General features: G+C 37.5%; 3 protein-coding genes across 3 annotated transcripts; 1 reads left to right on the top strand and 2 right to left on the bottom strand.

Annotated features, from left to right (window-relative positions):
- The first annotated feature begins 574 nt into the window (after window positions 1-574).
- LOC137747342 (serine/threonine-protein phosphatase 7) lies at window positions 575-3,923 on the top strand. Its single transcript, XM_068487438.2, has 4 exons — window positions 575-2,026; window positions 2,934-3,080; window positions 3,437-3,544; window positions 3,650-3,923. Exons 1-4 carry the CDS (start codon window positions 986-988, stop codon window positions 3,728-3,730), a joined length of 1,377 nt encoding a protein of 458 aa, XP_068343539.2. The 5' UTR covers window positions 575-985; the 3' UTR covers window positions 3,731-3,923.
- LOC137747341 (AT-rich interactive domain-containing protein 6) lies at window positions 3,812-8,819 on the bottom strand. The gene is made up of 13 exons (XM_068487437.2): window positions 8,670-8,819; window positions 7,528-8,379; window positions 7,402-7,441; window positions 7,208-7,260; window positions 6,745-6,790; window positions 6,257-6,340; window positions 5,834-5,941; window positions 5,677-5,728; window positions 5,514-5,589; window positions 5,318-5,384; window positions 5,165-5,215; window positions 4,548-4,640; window positions 3,812-4,250 (listed from the first exon to the last, which is right to left on the bottom strand). Exons 2-13 carry the CDS (start codon window positions 8,373-8,375, stop codon window positions 4,146-4,148), a joined length of 1,623 nt encoding a protein of 540 aa, XP_068343538.2. The 5' UTR covers window positions 8,376-8,379; window positions 8,670-8,819; the 3' UTR covers window positions 3,812-4,145.
- Window positions 8,820-9,276: 457 nt separating this feature from the next.
- LOC137748794 (diacylglycerol O-acyltransferase 2D) lies at window positions 9,277-12,701 on the bottom strand. The gene is made up of 9 exons (XM_068488982.2): window positions 12,225-12,701; window positions 12,051-12,125; window positions 11,697-11,782; window positions 11,362-11,468; window positions 11,102-11,257; window positions 10,878-10,964; window positions 10,479-10,576; window positions 10,060-10,147; window positions 9,277-9,595 (listed from the first exon to the last, which is right to left on the bottom strand). Exons 1-9 carry the CDS (start codon window positions 12,401-12,403, stop codon window positions 9,494-9,496), a joined length of 978 nt encoding a protein of 325 aa, XP_068345083.2. The 5' UTR covers window positions 12,404-12,701; the 3' UTR covers window positions 9,277-9,493.
- Window positions 12,702-14,405: the final 1,704 nt, after the last annotated feature.

The raw sequence follows: 14,405 nt of genomic DNA on the forward strand, positions 1-14,405 counted from the left end.
TCATATAAAAATGTAAACATACGTAACATTATATGATGGTTTTTTTAGTCAAAATGATATCTGAGATTTAAAATCAATAGAAGTGGTCCCTAAGATATCCACTGTCAAACATTTTGGTCATTTCGTGAAAAATCTCAGTTAAATAGAAGAAAGTTCAAGTGGAGGGGCTAATTTGACAAAAACACCCTCAACATAATGAAGATTTTTTCACAGAATGACCAAAATAATTGATGATGAATAATATTAGGGACCACTTTTATCAATGTTAAATCTTAAAGACCAAAATAAGGAGTTATGTCAATCTTCAAGATCATTTTGCCTAAAAAACCTTGTATTATTGACTTGAAACGTAAAATTGAGAACACACAGACGCATGGTGCAACTGGATGTACAATACCAATAACCAACTCAACAAAGTTTGGAAGTTCCATTTTTGCTTCAATTAGCGAAGAAATTTTTCACTATGTTAAAAATATGATCCAGTAAATTAGGTGAGATATACAAATGATTGAGTACTTAAAAAATATTTAAACACCTTCTATTACAACACTAATGTACCGGACTGTGTGTTCCAGTCCGCTGAAATATTTCCCCAACTAGTGGGGGTTGCTTTTCTATGCTGACGCGGCATTTAATTCTTTTTTGACAAATTAACTGTGAATAGTTGAATATCATTTAATATTATAGTTTAATGCTAATTTTTTTCTGTTTTAAGTGAGATGTTATAAGTTTAATGCTCATAAAAAATGAATTTGAATCACATTATTGCTAGCCTATTGTTAAGTTCATCCGTAATATCGCTGGTTAAAAAAAAATGTGAATAGGTTAATACGTCACTGTTGCATTGCACTACGTGTTTAAACTGGAAGCAACAATTAGAAGTACACTCTGTATTTGTTGTATTCTGCAAAATTCCCAGATGAATTCATGTATATAAATTCATAAAAATTCACTTTTAATTCGTATTTTTTGGGTTTGATCAAAGATGTCGTGCAATTCAGATGCAGAGATTGCAGCAGCGGCTGCTCCATCTGCATCTGCATCTCAAGAAGTTGCCGAAGCCTCACCGCTGTCGGTCTTTGATTCGGCTTCTTCCGCTGTCACCAACTCCGAATCCGAACACAACCCATCACCGCCGCGGCCTAATCCGGAAACCCCAGTTGGCTGGCCGGCGGACGGAAAACTCAGCCTCGAATGGGTTCAGAACCTTATGTCCGTTTTTGATTGGGCATCCAGAAATCTAGAGCCGACCCAATTGCCAGACGTGTTTCCGGTGGAAGTTTTTGATAGCTTGGTCCTCTGCGCCTCCAAGATCCTCCACAAAGAGGCCAATTGCGTCGCCGTCGACCAGTTAGGCTCGGAATCGACGGTGGTCATCGTGGGAGACCTTCACGGTCAGCTGCACGACCTCCTTTACCTTCTAAACGATGCTGGGTTTCCATCAGAAAACCGATTCTTCGTCTTCAATGGCGATTACGTTGACAGAGGGGCTTGGGGGCTCGAAAGCTTCTTGATTTTATTAGCTTGGAAAGTGTTTTTGCCTAGAAGTGTCTATCTTTTGAGAGGAAATCACGAATCGAAATACTGCACTTCAGTTTACGGATTCGAGAAGGAAGTACTGACAAAGTACGGAGATAAAGGGAAGCATGTTTACCGAAAATGTCTTGGGTGCTTTGAAGGTCTTCCCTTGACCTCCATGGTTGGTAAATATGTATATACAGCTCATGGCGGGCTGTTTCGCAGCACGCCGGCCACCCCCAAGAGATCGAAAGGGAAGAAGAATAGGAGGATATCTTTCAATCCTGAACCCAGTAGTACATTGTCTCTTGGCTCCTTTGAAGAACTAAATAAGGCTCGAAGATCGGTTCTTGATCCGCCGTGGGAAGGTTCGAACTTGATTCCTGGTGATGTGCTGTGGTCAGATCCCTCCATGAAGCCCGGCCTTTCTCCGAATAAAGAGAGAGGCATTGGTCTGCTTTGGGGCCCTGACTGCACTGAGGATTTTCTCAAGAAGTTTCAACTCAAGGTAATAGCAAGATTTGGAATCTACATTCCTAGTTTTAGGCAAGTGAATGTTAGTTTTATGGAAAAACGTATGTTTTAGGATATAATGTTGATACTTTGATCTTTAAGAGTATGCTTTTTCTTGTCTGCTTCATGGTGAATTGCTTTTTGTTCGTTCGTCGTTTTTCTTGTCTGCTTCATGGTGAATTGCTTTTTGTTCGTTCGTCGTTAAGTGATGCATTCAATTGATAACGTAATGCAACTGCAAAGCATCGCATGCTTCAATTTTAATCTAGAGACAAACCACATTTACTTTTCGGTACAGAACTTTTGATTAATTTTGGTACTGTTGTGTTCCAAGTGCGGTGATGGTTGGGTAGCATTTAGTAGCCATGCCAAATGTGGATTTACAAGTTTGGCAAGTCATTCAATTGAACTTTGAGGGTCGAAAACACGTTAACTTAGCATTTAGTAGCCATAGTAGCCATGCCAAGGTGGTTAGTCAAAATAATAATTTGAAACCCTTACGTAATGTTGATGACAAATAGGTTAGTACCACCGGACATTTTTGTATGTTCTAGTACACAATGACAGTTAAGGCTTAACTATGAAGGCTTGCATATGAGCATGGAGGTGCTTATGGATTTGTTGTCACTTTGATAATTTTTAACCACCTTGGCCTTGGCTCAATAGGTAGATGATTGGTGGGGTTTGACTATGTATTTCTTTAAATTTTACCAATTAAGGAAAGAAATACGTAGTTTTTAATCCTGTTTAAAAATGACTGCAGCTCTAATGTTTCTGAACTGCACAGAGGCCGTGATGAGTTCTTTCCACTCCTATTGTAACATTTACTTGTGTTGTATCTAACAATCATAATAGAGATGCAATACTAAGATTTCGGTTATTCTATATTGTTAAAACTACAGTTGATAATCAGATCGCATGAAGGCCCGGATGCACGGGAAAAGAGGCCAGGTCTTGGTGGAATGGATAACGGGTACACCATAGATCACGTTGTGGAGTCCGGGAAGCTCATTACTCTATTTAGTGCTCCAGACTACCCACAATTCCAGGTTTGTGCATGATCCTTTCAGATTGGTATTTGTTGAGTTCATTAACACATATGAGGTTTTACATGTTTCCTTCTACGATCCTTCTCCTTTTAAAGTAGATTGGGTGCTGTTAAGCATCTCATTCAGAATGGTGCTTTTGTGTATGTCATGCAGCACGTGAAACGTGTTTCTGCGTGTTAATGTATGGCTATTGATTATACATTTAACCATTCCATCTCCTTCGAGTTGTGTTGTGATCCTTTCTTAACTCTTGATTGAGCCTTCGAGTTTATTATATTGTGCTCTCGTTCTTGCGGGACATTAGAACCGAACTCACACCATAATAGGCTAATGTTTTCGTATTTCCTGTGATGCAGGGAACAGAAGAGAGGTACCGAAATAAAGGGGCTTACATTGTTCTGGAACCCCCTAACTTTGACGATCCTGTGTTTCATAGTTTTGAAGCAATCACTCCAAGACCAAAGGTAATTCTTATTACTGGTCTATGATTCATAAGTTTCTAGTTTCGCGTTGGAGTCAAATGTTCATGTTTAAAATATTTCCGTTCTTACTTGGAGCTTCCATTGCAGGCAAATCCGTTTTACGATTTTGAAGAAGTGATTGATTCCGATGAAGAGCTGGACTTGGCAACAATGGCAACTAGCCTGTGAGGGTCCTCGGTCACCTGTTCAGTTGGTTATAATCTAGCCAATTTTCGCCAATTTTACAACCCGTTCATGATGTTACTCAAATTCACAGAATGCATTTTCTTTTGCCTTGCCAATTGCCCTTTCAAAATGTACAATAGTATCTTCAGAACATGTACATCTTCAAGAAAATGAATGAATTGAGGATTCCTAGGCATGTTACCATGTAACATCAACGATTAAACCGAACATGTTGGTAAATAAGTACAACGGTTAGGTTATATCCCGTACTAAATGAGTCAACATTAAGGTCCGGATGTTCCGCGGACCATGTGGATTATAACCAACTAAACTAACTAACTTGGCCGGATGGCGGTTGGTAGAGTCTGTCTAATTTCTACAGAAGAGCCTGATGGTCAAGGATGGCCACCGTGAAATGCTACTGATCCGACTGCTCAAATGGAACACGAACAAACAACTGACCGTGCAGGGTGACCACGGCTGATGTCTGGTGTGGATCAATTCTTGATGGTAAGGTGACAGCCTGTTCACAAAGCCAATAACAGGTCAATAAAGCCAAAGAGAAAATACGAAGTCCGATCTTTATGACCGTGGTCTGTTTAACACGAACACAGCAGCCACGGTGCCTTTGGAAGCGAGTAGCTTACGAAGGCATCATGGTTTTAGATCTTGTATTCGATTTTCCAAGGAAGATTCGTTTCTTATATAGTTCTCAAGCAACCCTAAAGTTTCTTCGTTTTTCTTGAAACTGTTCACTTCCTAATCTTAGTTTCTCTCACACATTTCATAACCCCAAAAGAGGAAAGAAAAAGAAACGCACCTTTTTGAAAGCTGTGACACCCCATGGATTATCAGGATGCTCAGGTTCTCCAGTTATAACCAACCGCCCAGCTGGATCGGATTGAACACGCACCTAAGATTGATTTCCAAAAGAACAAGATAAGTAATACAATTGCCGAAGTCCAAAACGGAAACCTAATGTTTAATACATCAAACAAATATCTAGCAGGCCCTTCCATGCAAACATGTACTCTACCAAGGCATAATTTAACAGAAGCTCTCAAAGAAACAGCCTCGAGAAGTTATCAGGAGGCTACTTTGTGGGTTCCTCCAGTCTCACATTTAGCAAATAAGGGCAATCAATAAAGTTGGTTCACTTTTAAACAGTTTTTTGTTCCTTTTCCACCCAGCTCAAAACAGTTAGTTGATTGCAGCACAAATTGCCAGTGAATTTGTCCGATCATGCTACTTCCTGTTCTTATAACTTGGCTTATGATTATCTGCCATTCCATCCTTAATAAGAACATAACAAAACAAGCACTAGCATACACAGTCTTCTAAAAGAATGTACAAATTAACTCTACAAGAATGTAAATAATTGTACAGTAGCAAAGCAAAAGGAAGGAGAACCACAGAGTCAGGAATATGTATACTTACCTCCTCCCGTAGAAGCCCTGGAACTAAAGCATAGACCTCAAAACAATCTTTCTGCAAATTAGACATATCTCAATATACTGGATTGGTACTTAAAAATTCACATATGCAAATTTCCTTGTGTTTAAACTTCAAAAATGTAAAGGATAAACTTACAGTTCTCTGCACATTGATCTTCACCCAATCCGCTGGAGGTCCAAGATCAACCACATCTACATCCAATCTGCACAAACAAACACAAAACAAAGCCAAGTTAACACTACAGTAAAATGTCAACAGTGTACTCTGTTACTGAATAATTTCCTGATATATTATGTAGACAAATGAAATAAAAATAGAACATCGTCTCAACTGCAACTTAGATGCTTTAGTACGTGCAGCTTTTACCACATGCTCCACATAAGGTGGCTTCTTTCTTTTAAGTGAACCTGATGTCAACATACAAAATCTGAGGTGAGAACTTATATACCAACTATATAATTACAAAGGACGCCAATTCCATTGAGAGGCCATACCGATGCTTTTAAGCTGTTTTTCACGCTTATGCAACGAATTTGCATTTTTATCCTAAAGAAACAGAAGAGATGTTAATGCTATATTAGAACCAACTTCCACATGGAGAGTGTAAAACACAGAAGAAAGTGAGAGTAAAAATCTTTATACTTTCCAGACCTTTATGATAGGGTCACTGACTTCACCATTCCCAGTGATACGTTGTGAGTGCCAACCCTGCATGGCACGTGCCGCAGCATCCCTTCTTGCTCGACCTGATCCTGCAGCCTAATTACCACAATCATGCATTGAGTGTTCGGCTCATTGAAGAAACTCCTTGTTGAGCAACTAATTACACCAATTTTCAAGGTTGACATGCAATAGTTCATTGTGTACAAAAATTTCATGTGAATAATAATGAATATATGCGTTCCCGGCAGTACATGGATACCATTTTCATTCAATGAAACAGTTTATCATGAGATGAACAAAGTGGCATAAACACCATGCCACCTAAGAGGGATAAAAATAAACGCCGCAAAATCATCTAATACAGTAATACACAAAACATTACCAAAAGATCCCAGGCCATAAGATCCTTACCTGGTTATCAACATTCATAGGCTCTGGCTGGGAAGAGATTGGCGGTTCAGTACCAAATTTATGCCTTTCATAATCTAGGAGTGCCTGAAGTCACACAAGAACAACCAATAATGAATAATATATAAACATTATGATCTGGAATACTCCCAGGAAGATATTTAACAAATCACTGTTAAAAGGGGATTTGACATAATGGACTTATATACTGAGGCAACCACACGTGACTCGAATAGAAGCTTTTACAATTAATTTTCAACACAGGCCACTCAAGCACACATCCACATGGTCAACCACCAAGAAGATGGACAGACGCAGATTTTCTCAATCATAGCAGGCAATTGAGTCTACGATTATGGTTGCCCGATCCCATGTTTCTTGATCCAGTATCAAATTTGATCAGGTGGGAAATTACAAACACATAGCAACTATTACCTACGGAGAATCTATAAGAAAGGTGCAGCTTGCATGCCAAGTGTGTGCACACATACCTTCTCATAAAAACCTCGAAATGTCCATGAAACCGTAGTGCATGTCCTGCAGCAGAAATAGAAAAGAAACTAACGTATCTTTTAACACATAGTAAACTATACTGGACGTTTTTAACCCACTTCCTCCCCCCACCCCTTTTCCACTTTCCAAGACCAAAAGGGTTAAATACGAACTACAGAAATTTCACACCTAGAAACACAGTAACTTTACTTCAATTTTTAATCTTTTGCACAACAGCATGCATGGTAAACAGATATAAACATCACAAAGTTGAACCTTAAAAATAACAAAGGAGAACTAAATGACCAACAACGTATTGCCAATGAAAGAAGTCCCCCAGTTTCACTATAATCTATTACAGAATTAAGGAAAACTATCAGTACTTCTAAAATTTCCACATCTCCAAGTTATGGAGCTTGCACTATGTAAATAATAATGGAGTTGAACAGATGTTGTCCTTACTTTGGAGGTCTAAAGGCTTCTCCCACTTGCCGCCACAACTTATTTGAGGTCACCTACGGTAAGCAGGCAGATCATATATGTGATTGTAACAAGAAAAGAATATGGTTCTGGAAATGAAAACTCATAATATATATAAGTACATATACTAAAATATGGACCTTTACGACTAAAAGGTAAAAATGCACGTTGCATACCTTATCATAGCCACCCAATCTGATCACACCTCTCCAAAGCCTTGTACCAACAAAATGTCGAAATAAATAACATTCATATAATTAGTAAACAAGACAGAATCAGTAAAATGACAAGTAAAGGCTTACTTAAGGCAATTCAAACCCTCTCCATAAAACTTCGGAGGTTTCAAATCCATGCTCCTCTGCTTAAAGAAATTTTCCACTTCCTTCATGAAAGCTGATTGCTCCTCTTCTGTCCCAGAATCATTACCTTCATACATGTCGCTGTCATCTAAAAGGAACATGCCCTTTGAGTTTGGGGTTCCATTATTTTTGGGTGTAGTAATATCTTTTTCATCCACCTTATTCTTCAATTCTTCCCCACTCCCAGAATCAGCTTTTACATTAGAAGATCCGGCATGAGGCGTAACAGGTTCCTTATGACCCACAGTTACACTTTCTTCAGCAGCAGCACCAGATTCCTGCTCCGGCACTTGAGTAACTTCAGCTTTAACAGTAGGTTTAACAGTCTCGAGAAGACTTGTGGAAACAGCGTTGTCATCATCACGACCATGATTATTACTTTGAGGCAAATCCTGGGCTTCAGCACTCTTGGTATCAGCTACGGGTTTAGTACCTGGCTTGACTAATTGTTCATCCTCATCCTGTAAGGCTTCAGTATCTGGCTTGACTAATTGTTCGTCCCCGCAATTTATTGTGACTGAAGAAGAAGGCAAATTTTGACCAGATTGGTGTGAAATGGACTGTGGTTCTACTTCTACACTAGTTTTATCATCAATGGTCATCTCAACGTCTGTCTTAACGGGTAGAGTTTCGCCATTTTCAGCAGGATTCGGGGTCTCCTGAACCGGTCCAGAATCTCCAGAATTCGGAGAATTATTCTGCTTCTTGTGATCATTTTCCGGTTTCCCATTATTTAAAGCATCAACTGGCAATTCTTGTCCAATTTCATCCTTCTCTTCAGTATCACTCATTTTCCTAAGTATAAAAGCAGTAAACTTTGCACTCATCCAACCAAAAATAAAGCAGAAAAACTAAAAAATAATTAAAATATTTAGGGCTACGAACAAAAGCAACAGGCAATTATATCAGTCAAAAGTAGAATCCAACGAATTAATTAATTATCTGCGCTTCTAACGCAAACGATTGTATCAAAATATTTGAGATTTCAGGCCGGCTTCGCAAAAAATCGTTTCTTTTTTTCCGCAAATTAGAAGAAATTCAGAAACTGGGGAAATAAAAAGCAGGGGATTGTAGGAGCTGCGTACCTGGGTTGGAATTGTAGAAGACGAAGGTCCAAATTCGTGCCCTAATCCGACGTACGGTACCACCAGAGCGAAGAACCCTAATTCTTTTAATTTTTTTTTCTATTAAATATTCAGCCGATTTCTTTCTATTTATTTTTTATTAATCGGCCCAGAAACTCGACGCGTTTAATTTCCTCACTTGGATGAATCTGGTGACGTAACGACGCCGTTTGACTATCCCCCATGTCCTACATTTTTGCAATTAATTAATTTTTCTTTCCACAAATTATATTCTCTCCTTTTTACTGAAATAATATTTTCTCTCTTTTTACACATGATGATATCGTTAGTTTTCTCTCTCATATTATGATCATTGATTAGGGCACTAAATTGTTAAATTCAGAAATGACCCACTTCGTATTCTGTCTTTCTGATATAATAAGCGCGTCAAGATATTATATCTGTTAAAAAATAATGATCAACATTGTTATCCCTTATACTATAACACGTGACCTGTTATATCATTTGACGTATCTCAGTACCACTTAAAAAATAATTCCGTAAGCGATCAAGTAGGAAAGAGTGTGCCAGAAACAATTTGATTGAAAAATGAAATAAAGTGTCTTCATTATCTGTGTCTAATCACTAATTTTATTGAGAAAGTATGAAAGAATTAGAGAGATGTTAATTTACAAACATGATTATGTCACTTTCTGTTGCTCCAGATGAAGGTTTTGACAACTAACCTTATCGTTAATACAACAGGTTAACACCGACTTTCCCAGAAAAAAAAATGAAGAGGGAGCTGCATGAAGGTGGACATAACTAAAGTACGTAAGATCTGATCAAAGAATTTTCAATCGAAGATCGGCGTGACCAACCCGAGCCTTGTGCCTTTCGAAAAGATCCTCTAGTGCTGCAACGAACTGACCGTGCACTTCGTTCACCTGGAAAAGAAAAAAGTATGAACTCAAGAAATTCAGCAGCATCGATACTAAGCAACAAAGTTGTGAAAATATATAACTCCGTCGAGCTGCAGCATCCAGCCGAGTCCACTTAGTGGGATAACCCAGATAAGGCATTGTTTTTTGCGGATAAAACTTCACTTACATGTGTTCGCTACGAAAGTAAATCTATATCTGTAGGTTTTGAAAACAATAATAGCTCTATGTATGAGAGAAAGTCCTCAAGTAAAACTGCTCTGTAGAAGATGGAGATGGATGTGGCACGGAACAGGCATTACGGTCTTTTTTTTTGGGGGCAAGATTAAAGCATTCGTTCAAGCATGATGCACAGAGAAGACGAAGACCAGAGCAATAGAAAGAGTGCAATACAGTAATTTGAATACAGTTCAAGCACCGGTTCTCCATGATTGATTGATGTTCACAGGGGACTAAACACATATCCATACCTCTTCCATCGTGGGTTGTGGTGTTTTCTTGAGTTCAATTGGTTTTCCGACCACCACATGCATTGGAAGACGGTAGGGTACTGGAGTTCTGCAATGGAGAAGCATGATATGAACCATTCACAGTTACCAAAAACCGTAGTGCTGCTAAATTTCAGTCATAAAAATGTACAAATATACATAACAAATGAGTAGGTCGAACGCGAAAATTCAATTATAAAAGTTCCTTGTTTGGTTAGTGAAAAGAAATGAATGCTTCAACAGTAGTATAATTTCTTCTCAATCTAATGGGAAATTTTTTCTCCGGAATAGTTTTTCCTTTCGGTTTCTCCAGATGTACTTTCATAAGCTAATTGCAAAGATAAAATGTTTTACACATGAAAAGTACTATTAAGAAGAAGACGACGGCTCAGAATGCATACCCAAATACTCCCCGGAAGAAAATTGGGGTGAACTTGATAGCTCTAGCAAACTTCAAAATTAATTCTCCACTTGGCTTCCACCACTTGTAAACATTTGACTGCAACATGGACGAATTGTAAGAAAAGAAATGGAAATATCATTCATTGTTAGATGAAGCATACGCATGAGAGACAAAGAAAAGTACAATCAACAACTAAAGATGTAATAACCTAATGCCCCTTTTATAATCTCAAAATATGAATGCGTGAAAACACGCAGAAATTGCTAGAAAACTATTGAAAACAATAGAGGTTGGACCGGAAAAGCCAGCAAACAGACGCAAAACAGATACTATGCAACTGGCTAACTTTGCAGATTAATAAACAGGTGGAGAAAAACTAGATAGAAAATGGTGATACCTGACCAAAGCAGAAAACTGGAACCAGGGGATGGCCCAGCTCCATGGCTATGCGAACAAATCCTCTTCTCGATTTGAGAAATGCTATCTTCAAAGCAAGCAACGGATTAGCAATTAGAAACGGAATTACAGTTGAGAAAACAGACACCAGCTAGTGCATATAGCAACAGATGACTTAATGAAAAAGTAAAGCAAAAGCACAAGAAAGATTTTGCTGATGTAAACCTCAGTGCCATGCTCCATGTAAAATGTCTCCTGAACTCCACCAGGCACAATGATGCAACTATAACCAGCAGATAGGTGGGAGATAAAACTACTCTTTGTGGCCGGTGCAAGACCCAACCATGTCCATATATGTCTCAAGAATGGTGTGTAGAACACCTAAACATAATTCCCACACAAAGTATAACTAAGTTGTAGAAAAAAGGTCGAGACACAATATGAAAAGAAGAAAGGATAGTGCCAACGAAGCAAAGAATTCTTACCGCGCTACTCGCAAGGGCCTTAATTTTGGGGAGAGGCAAGAACCCAGTAAGGTCAGCAAGTGCAACAACACCAATTGGCAAAACCGAATGTGGTTCATAACCAAAGACTGCATCAACCACAGAGAGTCAAATGCAACTCAAATTATTAATTCATCAAGGCTTCTAATAGTATTAAAATACATTGGGAAACACACACAAGACCAGCCACAAACTTTTACTCAAAAATAGAACTGGAGGGACACGAAACCCGTGGTTTATGTACTTCAGTTCTATTTCTAATTAAAATTTTGTAACCAGTTCTACTTCCATATATCCGCGATGAAAAGAGGAGATACCATAAGCGCGATTAGGATCAAAGGCATTGATATCTTCTGCGTACAGCGTCACAGGAAAATAAGCACAGGCATGCTTACATATGTACCTGAAAATCCAATTCAGACAAAAGTAAATTACTTGTAAACTTGTCAGTTCAGTTTTGTGCAGGACGTCCTGTCTTTAACTAATCCGATACTATAAACAAAAGTTATAAGCTCTAAACGATGATTCAACATTCAAATACAATCAACGTCACTAAATAGGATCAAATTTGAAGTCAAAAAATTGCGCACATGACGTTCTGCACAGATAAATCTCTCAAAAAGTAGCATTGCTATTCCCTAGCAAAAACACTAAAAAGGGTAAACTTTTACCTGGAAAGTGATCTTCCTATTTTGCTCTTTTCATCAACTGGGATGATCATAAACAACACAAGCAACCCAAATACACTGAAAATTTCAAAAATTTCAGAAAATAAATCAATAAATTAAATGACCAAAAAAATTAGAAAGAAAAAAAAAAAGGGTTCGAGAAAGATGAACACTTACAGAAGGGCCTTGGAAAATGGAAGGAAGAATATCGTGAAGAGAATCAGACCCACGTTGAAATGGATTGTACCCAGCCAAATACCCAGAGCCACAAACATGTGCAAAACATTGGACCCGAATTTTTCCCTGCCTTTGAAAACCGCCATTTTCTGATATTCTTCCTCCTTCACCTCCACCATGTCTGCTTCTGCAATTTCTTCGCAACTTTTCTTATTGTTGTCCTTCGGAGCAATTTTATCCGATCCAATAAATTAATGTGTAAATAAAGATTGAAACTCGGGTGGAATCGAGACGACGTGGTCAGTGTTGAGTAGCATTGGTGTCACCGTCGCAGCTGCCTTCTCTCTCTGTTTCTGGGTTATACGCATCATTACATCACTTTCTATCGGTGATGTATATAAAAGACCAAGAAAGTGAGAGAAGACGTAGACGACTCCACCCATGTAACAAATTTGGTAACTATACCGACCCTATGACAACGATTCCAAAAGCATTTTGTAAGTGCTTTTTAAAATAAACATTATTTCGTTTGGATGTACTTTTAAAATAACTCAAAATATTTTTGGTTCAAATATTTTTTGAACCAATCTTTAGTTTAGTTAAATGCAAGTAAATTCTAGAAAAACACCTAAAATGCTTCATAGAAGAAGCACATAACTGATGTTTCTTGTAAAAATCACTTCAAATGCTTTTGGAATCGAAAAACATTTTCTCTAAAAATGTTTTCAGTCATTTTTAAAGCATCCAAAGATATTTATTGCAGGAAGTATTTTAAGTATTTTTACACACATACTTAGAGTTTACTAAAGATTGATTTTAAAAATATTTTCACAAGTGTTTTCAATAATTTTAAAAACACTTCCACACGATATTAGATGATGTCGTTATTTGGTGATGAACTCGTTCTATATAAGTTGCTCTACTATCATCCACGTGAAATGAAATTATTGTCAGAGTACTAATTAGTTAATAAGTTAATTTGATGTGAACTTCTTTGGGCTCATGATGCAAATTAATAATCAAAACTGCATTTTTTTGAAATCCTGAATCAAGATCATGTTGTATTATAATCGCTTATCTGTTTGATTATCGTCTCAAGCATCTACATTCTTTATCAAAGGCTTATGTTTATCAAATTATTTGATCATAGTTAGAAAATGCTAAATAATTTAATTTCAGTGAGTTTTTGCAGGGTTAACCTTTTGTTTTGAAAAAATAAACAAATCGGATCACATACTACATGATGAAATAGACCAAACAGTAGTTAAAACTATGTTAAATTTTGAAGTGGCGTGAGTGATATGTCAATGTTATCAATATAGTAGGAAAACCGTTAGCAATATCATTGGGTTTAATTCATTACTAATCTATCCAAACTCAAATTTTTTGTTCAAATTCCATCATTTTGATCATGTGCGAGTCATACACATAGCAGTTTGAATTAGAGAGACTCTGAATGAAAAGTTCGATTTTAGACAGATAGATAATGAGCTTTAGTTACAGTTATTATTGAGAGTTTTTTTTAACTACATTGCTAACATTGACATTTTACCCATTGTCTTAAAAATAGACCTAGGCGGTGTTTAGGCGCTAGAAGGTGGAGGACCGATGTGATTTAAGCCAAAATGTATATGAAAATCACGTAGGGGCTGGCGGGCTAGGTAATGGCTAGGCGATTCAAGGTTTAAAGTTCCATTGTTTTTATTTATTTTTAATTAAGTTAAAATGTTTTATGGGAACCTACCAAAAAAAACCCATATTATGTCTCTTGCTGTTTTGTGTTTCTCTTCTCCATGTCTCTCCGCACGAACCATTTACATATATATTGGCATTGAATCATTGAGTTTTTCTTATTTTTATTGCATTAGTTTGTAATAATGCAATGCCATAATGACTTAAGTTTTATTTTTTTCAAATTCTCAATACAAGTATATTTTTTAGAATGTAAGTAGGCACAATTTTTTTTAAACAAATAATATTATCTATACTAAAATGGAGGAGGTGAGCTTAATTAAATTTGCGTGATCTGCATAGACCCTCAACCCGTCGCTCAACTAAGACCTAACTTTTTTTATAACCTTGATTGTACCACACCACAAATATATTTTGTTCAATTTAGCCTTTTTAGTAAACATGACGAACTTGCACGTGACCAACGACTAAATTTCCTCTTAAACTTGC

The sequence above is a fragment of the Pyrus communis genome, chromosome 2, assembly GCF_041283825.1.
Source record: "Pyrus communis isolate YQ-2024b chromosome 2, ASM4128382v1, whole genome shotgun sequence".
In the NCBI taxonomy this organism is placed as follows: domain Eukaryota; kingdom Viridiplantae; phylum Streptophyta; class Magnoliopsida; order Rosales; family Rosaceae; genus Pyrus; species Pyrus communis.

Excerpts from the sequence above, each read along its gene's own strand:
- LOC137747342 (XM_068487438.2), top strand. The coding sequence starts at position 986 with ATGTCGTGCAATTCAGATGCAGAGATTGCAGCAGCGGCTGCTCCATCT. Across the intron at positions 2,027-2,933 it reads TCAAGAAGTTTCAACTCAAG|TTGATAATCAGATCGCATGA; the intron begins GTAATAGCAAGA and ends TTAAAACTACAG. Across the intron at positions 3,545-3,649 it reads CAATCACTCCAAGACCAAAG|GCAAATCCGTTTTACGATTT; the intron begins GTAATTCTTATT and ends CTTCCATTGCAG.
- LOC137748794 (XM_068488982.2), bottom strand. The coding sequence starts at position 12,403 with ATGGTGGAGGTGAAGGAGGAAGAATATCAGAAAATGGCGGTTTTCAAA. Across the intron at positions 12,126-12,224 it reads CCATTTTCCAAGGCCCTTCT|TGTATTTGGGTTGCTTGTGT; the intron begins GTAAGTGTTCAT and ends TGAAATTTTCAG. Across the intron at positions 11,783-12,050 it reads ATAGGAAGATCACTTTCCAG|GTACATATGTAAGCATGCCT; the intron begins GTAAAAGTTTAC and ends TTGGATTTTCAG.
- LOC137747341 (XM_068487437.2), bottom strand. The coding sequence starts at position 8,375 with ATGAGTGATACTGAAGAGAAGGATGAAATTGGACAAGAATTGCCAGTT. Across the intron at positions 5,729-5,833 it reads TCAGTGACCCTATCATAAAG|GATAAAAATGCAAATTCGTT; the intron begins GTCTGGAAAGTA and ends CTGTTTCTTTAG. Across the intron at positions 5,385-5,513 it reads ACTAAAGCATCTAAGTTGCA|ATTGGATGTAGATGTGGTTG; the intron begins GTTGAGACGATG and ends TTGTTTGTGCAG.